The sequence below is a fragment of the Melitaea cinxia genome, chromosome 17 (genome assembly GCF_905220565.1).
Source record: "Melitaea cinxia chromosome 17, ilMelCinx1.1, whole genome shotgun sequence".
NCBI lineage: Eukaryota > Metazoa > Arthropoda > Insecta > Lepidoptera > Nymphalidae > Melitaea > Melitaea cinxia.
The window spans coordinates 4,496,384-4,508,456 of NC_059410.1; the positions used below are offsets into that span (position 1 = coordinate 4,496,384).

A 12,073-nucleotide genomic window follows, 5' to 3' on the forward strand; every position below is an offset into this window, starting at 1 on the left:
AAAAGTATTGGGCCACAGCAATTCACGAATTTCTCAGACCTTACTGCGTAAGATTTTTTGATATTTTATTTATCATGACTACTTTGATATAGTTTATGAAACGAAAATTTCAATGTCAGTTATTATTCGTTATTAAATAGGTACTTGGAAGTACACGAGTCAAGGAAAATCAAACTGTAGTGAGGTAAATACTTTAATCATGGATATCAACTATTTGCGGTTAAAAATCTGAAGGAAATGATTAATATGTACATCTTTACGACTAGGATCGTCTTTTTTATTACAAAGATAAACAAGCGTATGATTTCCCTGGTAGTGAATGATATTATAGCTTGTCTTCTTACTTTCTTATCGCCAGCAACACAACTTTGTTGTTGACCCTATCCTCGAATCTCCCCAGGAGCTCTGGCCAATTTACTTACTTCAGGAACACAGCACTACTTGTTAGCAGTGTTATTTAGCTATGATCATAATTCATCTGCAATAATGGTTGCGAGCTAACAAGGATTGCATTTAAAGCATACTGGAAAGGCGCATTGAAATTAAACTTCTAAATCTGTTCAGTATTACAATACATTTTAGAAGGCGAAGGTGACCGTGGCATTCTTGTTGCGTTTTTCCTTTTTTCTTCGTTAATCTTTAATTATATTATGCTAGGCACCAGTTACCAATTTTTTGTGCTATGTTAAATAAAAAATTTAAAACGCACAAAAAATAGCAGACGCGCTATTATGGAACATTGGTGCGTAAAAGTGAAAAAGTAATAGGCGTATTTCCTCGTAGGTATGCATAAAGTAAATGTAAAACATTAATTTTTCAATGATAAAAATAAGTCAGTATTTTAAACAACGGGCGAAACTTAAAATTAATTGGGTATTGTTATTTAATGACTAAAAAGTTTTTATTAAGGTTGGGGACAGCAGAATACACCGTGCTACCGTGCCGTGCTGCGTCAAAATCTGGAGCAGCCCGTCTGTCTGTCAACTTTACAAAAGAACTCAGTTTCATAATACTGCTCTCAAGTGTTGTATTCCTGGAGTAGGGTCAGCAGCGCGTTTGCAATGCTTCTGGTGTTACAGGTGTCTATAGGCTATGACAACCTCATACCATCAGGTTAGCCTTACGCTTGTTTGTGGTCCTGGTTATAAAAGAAGTATGCTTTAATAAACAATATTTGTGACGACCGCTCTGGTGACCGCTTTGGTGCGTGTGTCGTGTCGGCGGTGTCTAAACACTGACAGTCGCGGGTTCGATTCGCGCTCGGAGTGAATATTTGTTTATACAAATATTTATTTCCGGTCTGGTTGTTAGACTTTGTGGGTTTCCCCACCGTGCCTCAGAAAGCACGTTTAGCTATCGGCCCCGCTTGTTTTCTTCTACACTATATTAGTAGGGAATATGTCCGCCAACCCGCATGGGAGCAGCGTGGTTGATTGAGCTTTGATCCTTCTCCTACACGGCGAAAGAGGCCTATGCCAAACAATGGGATATTACAGGCTGAAGCGAAACAATATTTAACAGAAACGCTTATATCAAATACAAGAAGTAATCGTTACTTTGTTTGCGATGATACGCTCTCACAAAGGAACCGTACCGAATTTCAGGATAAAAAGTATCTTATTGCTCGGTCCAGATACAGACAGACAAAGAGACAAAAAAAAAATCACGTGAACGTCTTTAACGAATGGAAAAAGGTACGGTACGGTGTTACGGTTTTACAATAATTGTATAATATAGATTTATGTATATTTTTGACCTGATGTATCAATTTTTTAAAATTAACACTAATGGTAGGAGTAAGTACAATAACGATATTAATAAATAAAACAATAAAGATTCATCTCACGCTGCTCCGCAATATAAAATGATAAAACTAGTAAATATTTAAGTAATAGGTGTTTACAGTTATGTACAAAATAATCTCGTAAGATAATGAGCTAGCGATATGGTGCTAGTAATAACTGACACTATATAACTATATAACTGTCATCAAATAATATGATAAAGTTAAACATTTCATAATAATAAATCACAATACATATCGGAATGTCACTCAGAATCAAATCTTTAATTGATTTATTACACTTATAATGTTATTATGAGTAATCTTAAGAAAGTTCTTGTCTAAAAATTCTATTCGTACTTGGTTTTATTAATTTTTTTTAAATAAAACCTATCATTTATAAAACAAAAAAAGTAAATACTTACCATTTTGATAATCGTATATTTAGTTGTTACTTGTATGGCTACGATACTACGCGACTAATTAACATATAATTTAGTGAACAATCTTTTAAACTATATTAACAAAGATAAGACACAATGACACAGACTTTTTACATCTATATATAAAGAAGTGGTTTTTATAAGAGTCAGTTTGAGTTGAGTGAGCGTTGAAGGCGAGCAATATTGAAATTAAAGTCTTTTGTAGCAAATATCTAAATAAATATTATAAGTCCATCAATTTTTAGTATTTACACTTTGTGAGTTAGTAGTAATAATGCCGGAAGTCAGTGTAAAAGAAGCGGAGCGTTTTATGGTGGAAAGTCTAGTAGCAGGTGGAGCTCCCTTGTCTGAGGCGAAGGCTCATGCTGATTTGCTTCTGCATGCTGATTTTGTCGGACATTTTAGCCATGGAATGAATAGACTTGGTAAGAATGTACTAAAACAGTATTTCCGAAAGACATACTTACGCTTACATTTACGATTTCAAAACTAAGTAAAAAAAAATTAAATTCTTGTTTTGTTGATTAAAATTTAATTCTGTGAAGTTGAATATAAGTTTTAATAAAAGTTAATATTATCAATATTCAGATATAATCTATTTATAAGTAAATATCTGTTACTTACCGCGATGCAAAAACTTAACGCGTAAATGTATAATGCTTTTCAAAAATTCAAAATTATTGATATTGTAAAATATAAAGAGGGCTCATAGAACTGAATTACTCTTTGTTACCCCTAGACTATGACTAAAGGTATATTATTATAATTGTATTTATAACTGTAACAAACGATAACTTTGTTAAAAGCTTAAATGAAATTTTGCTTATATTACATGCTAAAAATACTTACTCAGTTTGTGTTAAATATAGTTTAAAATAGGTAACCGAGAATCCAAATTATGACGTAAGCAATTTTTTACCAAAATTCTCACTGAGTTCTTAAAATTGACGTATAATCCTGTAATAACACACATGTTGTATAATTTATTTTCAGAAGTCTACATAAACAACATTAAATCAGGAATATGTAATCCCAACGTGAAGCCAGTTGTGCTAAAGGAAACAGCGGCGACTGCGTGGGTTGATGGATGTGACGGACTTGGAGCTACCGTCGGAAATTTCTGCATGAACCTGGCAATCAAAAAGGCGAAGGAATGTGGAATAGGATGGGTTGCTGCCAAACGTAATTAATACAAACACTAAATAAATACATAATTATTTAACTTGAAAAAAGCTGGTTAAGTTGTAACTTTGTAAAATTGAAAGTACTTTTAAAATGTTTTTTGCTAGCTTTCCATCTGCAATCGTCTGCGCGAATAACACGGTTTTGACTGCCCGATTTTTTTTTTATTTTATACTATATTAAAATACTAGCTGACCCGGCGAATTTCGTATCGCCTAACACAAACTTTATTGTATGGTATTAAAGTTCAAATTGACTTTTAAGTATTATCACAAATCTTTTGTATGGGAGTATAGAAAAGTGTTGTTTTTAGACTTTTTCAGGAAATTTAATTTTTTTTTTTTTAGAATTTTTCTCTCCGTAAGAACCATCTCGTACTTCAAGGAATATTTTAAAAAAAGAATTAGCGAAATCGGTCCAACCGTTCTCGAGTTTTGCGCTTAGCAACACATTCAGCGACTCATTTTTATATTATAGATAGCCTATGTTACTCAGCGATAACGTAACATTCTAATTATGAATGAATTTTTAAAATGCGTTTAGTACATTTTGAGTTTATCCATTACAAACAAACGCACTCATATTTTTTTTATTATTAGTAAAATTGTATTTTAATAGAGGAAATATAAAATTACAATATAATATAAAAATACTTGTGGAAATCTTATGTTTATATTATATACCTACTCTCAATGACTACTTTATTTGTTAGTTTAGTCAAAACTACAAATAAATGATTTTTTTTTAATTTGTAAACAATCATATTCGACAAATGACCCACAAAATTATATGTACTTATTTAATTCATATTTTTCTTTAAATTTTTAGTATTAATATAAAATAATTATAATAAATAATTATTTTACATCAGGTTGTAATCATTACGGAATGGCGGGCTATTGGGCGCTGAAAGCTGAGAAAGAAGGTCTTATTGGTATGTCTTTCACCAATTCCTCACCAGTTATGGTACCCACAAGAGCTAAACAGGTACAAAAAATAATTACTCCCTAATTTTTTATTTTATTTATTATAAAGTACTTAAAATATTTATTTAAATTATATGAAAACTTAATTTTCTCCAGAGCGCTAATGGAACGAATCCTATTGCAATGGCTGCACCAGCTACTGGTGGAGATTCTATTGTCGTTGATATGGCGTCAACAACAGCTGCTGTGGGAAAGGTGCATTAAAATTTATAACATACCTACACACTATTGTCTGTTCCTGAGAAAAGTAACTTAATGCCTGTAATATTGGTACCAGGCGACTGATATAGCTATTTTATTTTGTTATAAATACACATACAAATAATGTTTATATATTAATAAATACACATATTTTTACTTGCTGTAATATATGAATTTATTATCTTCTTAAGAAACGGGGCGGGAATCGAACCCTGGATTTGAAATTGCACGATATTAAGCTAAAATCGTTTCCCTCAATAATTACCTACCTGCGGGACAGTACAGCTTTCGAATAAAAAATATATTTGCTTGCAATCAGAAACGCCGGAGGCTTGCAAGGAATCAGGACGCCGCGTTGGCGTAACGGTCATAGCCATGGATTGTCTTGCGCTGGCGGTTGCGGGCTTGATCCCCGCACATGACAAAAATTTGTATTGGCCAAACAGGTGTTTGCCGTGGTCTGGGTGTTTGTGCAGTCCTTGTGGGTCTCCCCACCGTGCCTCGGAGAGCGCTGTAAGCCGTCAGTCCCGGTTGTTATCATATACACCTGATAGCGATCGTTACTCATAGTAGGGAATATATCCGCCAACCCGCATTGGAGCAGCGTGGTGGATTAAGCTCTGATCCTTCTCCTATATGGGGAAAGAGGCCTATGCCCAGTAGTGGGATATTACAGACTGAAGCGTTGCAATCAGAAAAAAACCAACTTCAATTACATCGACAAGTAAGTAATACAACGTAGGTACGAAAAAATAGTCAAGAAAATACGCGTTATCAAAGATTACTCAAAAAGTAGTCATCAGATCTAGATCAAATTAAAGTCGGACTACGTGACACGTACTACCTTTTGATTAAAACAAAAATCATCAAAATGGGTCCACCCAGTCAAAATTTCTTAGATAACATACATAAAAAAATACAATTGAAGTAGGAACCTTCTCCTTTTTTATCTAAGGCTACCAAAAATTACAAAATTTAGAAGTCTCTCATGACGCTTTACGCATAACTGGGAAGAAAATATTATTTTTGCAGATTGAAGTTCAAATTCGAAAAGGAGAACCCATTCCAGAGGGTTGGGCTTTAGGACCAGATGGTAAAACTACAACCGACTCACAATTGGTAAGTATTTTATATCATTAACAAAATAATTATGGGCACTTGAAAATTGCGGGATACAGAGTATCTTAAGAGTTAAACTGAGTTTGCAACTATAGTAACATACGTATCAAGTTTTATGGCATTAGCCATATCTTATTACGTATGTAACAATGACAGATTTACACAAACATTATTAGTCTTCGTATTATCTGTAGTTTTTTTTATTAATACTTATTGTGGTCTAAAATTTTTCCTTTTCAAGCGTTAGCCTAATATAATTATTAGTAAGTAGCTGTTGCACACAACTTTTTTTAAAATTATGTTATGGGATTACTCTTGACTCCAGTCTAGCTCTAGAGGAGAGACGATGTCGAAGATGGAGCGAGCTCGCCCAGAAGAAGCCTGTTCACTCGCGCTTTAAGCATGTTTGGGTTGTATGAACTCGGAAATACAGACGTCGGCAGGGAATTCTATTCCTTGGCTGTGCGCATTAAAAAAGATGATTCGAAGCGCTTTGTACGTATGAAGGGTATATCAATCAGGTAGGGATGAAAGCCTGCGGTACGTCTGAAAGTCCGATGAAAGAAAAATGGGCGTATGAGCTCGTGCAGCTCCAGGGCACACTCCCCAAAGTACAATCTTTAAAAGACCGTTAGACTGGCAACTTTTCTTCGGTGAGCCAGAGTATGAAGAGATTTCACCAAACTGGCATTACCGATTAGCCGCTTGGCTCTGCGTTCCACTGAGTCCAGTGTGGCGAATTGATGTTTAGCTGAGCCATCCTACAAGTGACCGCAATATTCCATGCACGATCGGACTTGAGCTTTATACATCGTTAGAAGCTGTCCAGGCGTGAAATATCGCTTAACCTTGTTTAAGATGCCAACCTTTCTGGCCGCATTTTGCGCTTTGGACTCAATATAATTGCCAAAGTTGAGGTTAGAACTCAAATCTATGCCACGGAGGTCGAGGGTATCGGAAACAGGGACAGGTGTACCATGGAAAGTAGGAGACAAGTTGAAAGGACTCCGTTTTGGCGGAGAACAAACAAACCTGCGTTTTGGCGGCGTTGAACGTGACCAGTTTGCAATCACCCTATTGGAATACCTGTCCTAGTATTGAGTTCGTTCGCTCTACCATGGCCTCTCTCTGAGAACGTATTACGACCTTGCTGTCTCTTGCGCTGGACAAATATCTCTCAACAATCGTACTGTCATCTACGTATCTAATAATGCCTGGTTGTAGCATGTCGTTAATATGGAGCAGGAAAAGAGTTGCAGAGAGAATAGAACCTTGAGGGATACTGGCGTTTATATCCATCAGGTCAGAGGCGCAGCCGTCGACGACCACTCTGATCGACCGTTCACTCAAAAAGTCTGAAATCCAGCTACAAAAGTCAGCAGGGATGCCGTAAGCAGGAAGTTTGCTAAGGAGACTTGCGTGCCAAACTCTGTCAAAGGCTTGTCTAACTTGGAACAAAATAAATTTTCATATTATCATCATCAGTTTTGGAAATATTTATCATTGATGCTCCGTTCCTATTGGTCGTAGCGTAATGTAGTATAGCATATAGCTATATGATATATATGGCTATATGATACATATGGCTATATGATACATATGGCTATATGATATATACTAGCTGTACCCGTGACTTTATCCGCGTGGAATTTAGTTATTGTTCAGTTCGCAGAGCTATAAAATAAATAGATTTCAAAAATAAAAGTAGCCTAAGTTACTCTTTATTACAAGGTCCTGTCAAAAGTGGTCCAGCCGCTTCAGAGATTAGCCGGAACAAACAGATAGACAGACAGACAGTAATTGTAAAAAATGTTATTTTGGTATATGTATCGTGTATACATATATTGTTGCATATAACCATATGCATTTAGTGAAAAGCGGTTATTTTAATATTACAAACAGACACTCTAATTTTATTTATTGGTATATTAAGGCTATTATACATATACTCGATAAACAGGTTATCAACACTAACAAAAAAAAAACAACTGAAAAAGCAATTTCTGAAACGAGCAGGTTAGAACCAAACGAATTATTTAATTGTATAATATTAGTACAGATAATTTTGCGTGCACGCACAAGCACGTTTGTCAATTTATTGCTGTAACATTTTCTCAGGCGTTCGACACAGCTCGGCTTCTTCCATTGGGTGGATTTGAAGAAACAAGCGGCTATAAAGGATACTGTCTGAGTGCAATGGTCGAAGTATTCTGTAGTGGACTTTCTGGTAAGTCATAAAAATACGTTGTAATATAAATAATATAGTCTTCTATTATACGGAAATTCCTAGTTGGCAGACTTCCAAACTTCTTAAACTTAACTTTCCACAATACTTCAAATGTTTAACGGAAGACAAAAATTAAGTCTTTTAGCAAATAATAATGCAGTTTATTTGGTTTCCTTGTAATAATCGTAATAACGTCTAAGAAAGACGTCCATAACTACTTTGTTAAAATTGATTGTAGGTATTATGGTGTGTGTTCGAGTGAATAGTGTAGAAAATAATGTCATTCTGATGTAGATAAATTCTGATTCGTTTCTTATATATTATTGTATTAGTATAAAATTAATATTTCTAAAATAATTAATGTTACGCAAAAATTCAACCAGCAACAACAAGTGGTTTAAAAAAATTTTTTTTCATTTTTAGTTCGAAATATTTAAGTGATGCATTTAATTGTCAGGTTCCCAAAGCACTCATAACATACCATCATGGTCACACAATCAAAGCGAGGCTCCTAATCTTGGCCAATGTTTTGTGGCTATGGACCCGGGGTGCTTCGCGCCTGGCTTCGAACAGAGAGTAGCTGAATGTCTCCAACATTGGAGGAATCTGGAGCCGGTTAGTGTATATTGATTGTTTTCAATACTTTCTCTATACGACAGAATCCGAAATGATCCAAAATCCATAGAAGAACGAAGGTCACCAACATAGGTCTTAAAATTTGTAAGCTAAAGTGGCAATGGTCAGATCATATAGTTAGGAGAATCGACAATCGATAAGGAAGAAATGTCTTAGAATGGCAACCACACCTTAACAAAAAGAGGACAGGGCGCCCTTCAGCCAGGTGGGCTGATGACCTAAAGAAGAAAGCCGCTGGATTCAGAGGGCGCAAGAGTGGCAAACACTAGAGGTGTCCTATGTCCAGCATTGAGGAATGGATGGATGGATGAATACTTCGATAGTTAATAATGAATTAGAATCATCAGCATACCAAACGTTTGCAGAAAATAAGTGTCATCGTGGCTACTTTTTAAATGCGTAAAAACAAACAAAGAAGTTTCACTAACTTTATATATATTTGTTAGAAAAATCTAGGCCAAAGATTTGCTACGTCCTGCTACAACTAACGGTTAAGGCGTGTAAAATTATTATAAATGCTAGCTTTCTTTTGGCATGTATTCAAGGCTTATATACATACAATTATATTTCTACATCCGCGTAGTGCGTTGACTTCAGAAGCACCAAACGTATTGTGACAATAAAGTTCACCATTGCACAAAACGGCATGTGTCGTATATAAGTTTTCTTAGTACTTTTAAATCGAAACATTTTTTTCCATAAAACCATTGTTGGTATCTCCCGCGTTTATTTTTCCTGTTCTACTCTAATTTCTGCTGTTTTATAGCTACTGCTAATTTTGATCGATGAAAAAGTGGAAAAATTAGTTTAGACGTTTTCAGGTTTATTGGTTAAAAAAATGCGTTTGTTTTAAAACAAAAAAAAAGAGACAACTACATTACCGTACCTACTTTGATGATATTCTCATTTTATTACTTAATGTAAACATTAAAAATCTACTTTTTGCATAGTAAAAACGTTGAAATGTTATGACAGTGTCTTAACAATCGCTTTTAGGTCGATCCATCGTTACCTGTCCTAGCTCCAGGTGATAAAGAAAGAAACAACGCTAAGACAACCAATGAAAGAGGTACCATTATCTACCCTCAGTCACAAGTGGAGTTCTACCAGCGTTTGGCAGCAAGAATTGGCGTTCGACCATTGGAAGTAGTCAATACACAATGTTCAAAATAAACTATCAAATTTTTTGTTTTTACTACTTTTACTCATTTAACCCCTATAAACGTTCACCAGTTACTGATTAATTTTATCTTTAACGTAACGTAATGGTAACATTATCAATAGAGGTTAAAAAAGGCCCGTTTCACCTCATCTTATCAACTAATGTTTTAGCTTTCACAGATTGTGAACAAAATATCTGACAGATTTAGTAGAGTTTAATGATGAAAAAGACAGATATATCAAAAACTTTTATCTGTTGGATACTGTCGTACGTAAGACAGCTTATTGTTACCTATACTCATATATAGGTAAAGTTTCTAACTTTGTTTGTTTGTAGGGGGTAATCTTCGCAAATACTGATGCGATCATGAAAATTCTTTCACTAACTGAAAGCTACACTATTCAGAAGTGATATTATAAGCTATATTGTATCGTTATTGAACAAAATATTCCGTGAAAAATCATAGTAAATGTAGATCAAGTCAGAGAAATGCGAACAAAATGAAAACTGTACTATATAATTATTTGCATCACATATTTATGTTGATGTATTAATATTTATTAATTAACGCCCAGCGAGTTTGGCACGGGTCGGCTAGTTTATTATATATTAATGTGTGTCTTCTATATATTACGTGAAGCAAAAACTTTGTATCCCTTTTTAGGAAAATTTCGCGGACGGACGAGTATGAAATTTCGTACACTTTTAGTTTATATAGAAAAAGAGTGCAGAATGCAGTATTTTAATTAAATTATCCATAAAAATACATTAAATGAACAAAAAACATTACACACACTACCATATATTTGACACGCACACAATCATATATATACATATACTCTTTTGTTTGTGGTTAAATTATGGTCGAATTTCGACCACTGAGAGAGCACTAGTTTAAGTTAAATATGGTCGAATTTCGACTACTGAGCGACCACTAGTAATTTTTAAATGGGTAAATTATTTCTTGCGATTAAGAGAAAATTAAATTGATAGCAAATCTTAATATACAATATAAATTACGCGTCACGTTGTTTGTCCGTGATGGACTCCTAAACAACTATTTAACCGATTTTAATCAAATTTGCACACCGTGTGCAGTTTTATCCAACTTGAAAGACAGGCTATATTTTTTTAATTTGTATATACACTTAACACTCCGATGTACCGGTAGTGATTGAATATAGATAAGGAGACTACTTATCTAACTTATCAAGTTAAACAACAACATTTTAGCTACTATCAGAAATTTAAGACAATATTTAAATTTTATATATGCTAAATGCTACGATATGCAAAATTTAGCCTTCATTTTAAAATTAGGAACTGACAATATGTAAATCAGCGATTTTGTCGCTAGAGTACCTACTGCAAGTTTATACAAAGTTTAGATCTAGCTTGCGGTTACTCACGTCAGATTGCTTGTCAGCTTAGCGTTACTAGGTATCACGTTACTAGTATAGGTATCAGTTTATTTTTCAAATTTAAACCGATAATTATTGTACCATACAAGCGTTGCATACTTTTTCCTAGAGTTAGACCCTTGCCAGCACAGATAGTAAATCATTAGACTGGCATCACGAGGCTCTACCCTCTTAATTTTTGTCTATAAAAAATAGAGCAGTAAACTTTCTATTTATTTAAACTAACTAAAATAATAAAACGAGTAAAAATTTATGTTTTTCGTCATATATATAATTTTATTTTCGTGATAATCACTTTAAGTCATAGACAGAAACTATTTCAGCAAGAACAAACGTGTAGTTTTTACGTCAATTTTTTTTTTACATAATATAATACATATTACAATTCACAACTAAAGAACTAAATATTTACAGATAGTTTTGGTATAAATCATGTCCGCGTGGAATTGTGCCAAGAATGCTGGCAGCATTTCCCCGTTGAATCGCTATGCCGATTCTCTGGGCAAAAAATGCACCAGCCCTCTTGTCACCAGTGGAGGCAATAAGGCGAGGTGTTATCTCATTTAAAATTCATCAAACGCCAAATTGATATTAAGTATGTAGAGCGTATGATAAAAAGTTAAGTATTTCAAATCCTCCTGACTTACACAGCTTTGTCACATAAAAAAACTAATGCATTTCATTCGAAAGTTGAATATTTAACGAACAATTCATTATGACGTAGTCCTAATTTTATCCGGCCAAATTATGCAATAAGTATGTAAAATAAACATTGCATACTTTATGTAAAGTATAATTTAGTAATTTTAACGACATTTTATTGCTTCAATATTTATGTTTTTTAATAACAATATACGAGCGTTGCGTTTACCATGTTACGGGTTTTCTCGTTCACGAGTAATATTTTATTTAC

General features: G+C 34.2%; 1 protein-coding gene across 1 annotated transcript; it reads left to right on the forward strand.

The window, feature by feature from the left end:
• The first annotated feature begins 2,416 nt into the window (after nucleotides 1-2,416).
• LOC123661605 ((2R)-3-sulfolactate dehydrogenase (NADP(+))-like) lies at nucleotides 2,417-9,765 on the forward strand. The gene is made up of 8 exons (XM_045596565.1): nucleotides 2,417-2,651; nucleotides 3,220-3,408; nucleotides 4,280-4,395; nucleotides 4,491-4,589; nucleotides 5,628-5,714; nucleotides 7,833-7,941; nucleotides 8,399-8,556; nucleotides 9,574-9,765. Exons 1-8 carry the CDS (start codon nucleotides 2,501-2,503, stop codon nucleotides 9,748-9,750), a joined length of 1,086 nt encoding a protein of 361 aa, XP_045452521.1. The 5' UTR covers nucleotides 2,417-2,500; the 3' UTR covers nucleotides 9,751-9,765.
• The last annotated feature ends 2,308 nt before the right edge of the window (nucleotides 9,766-12,073 follow it).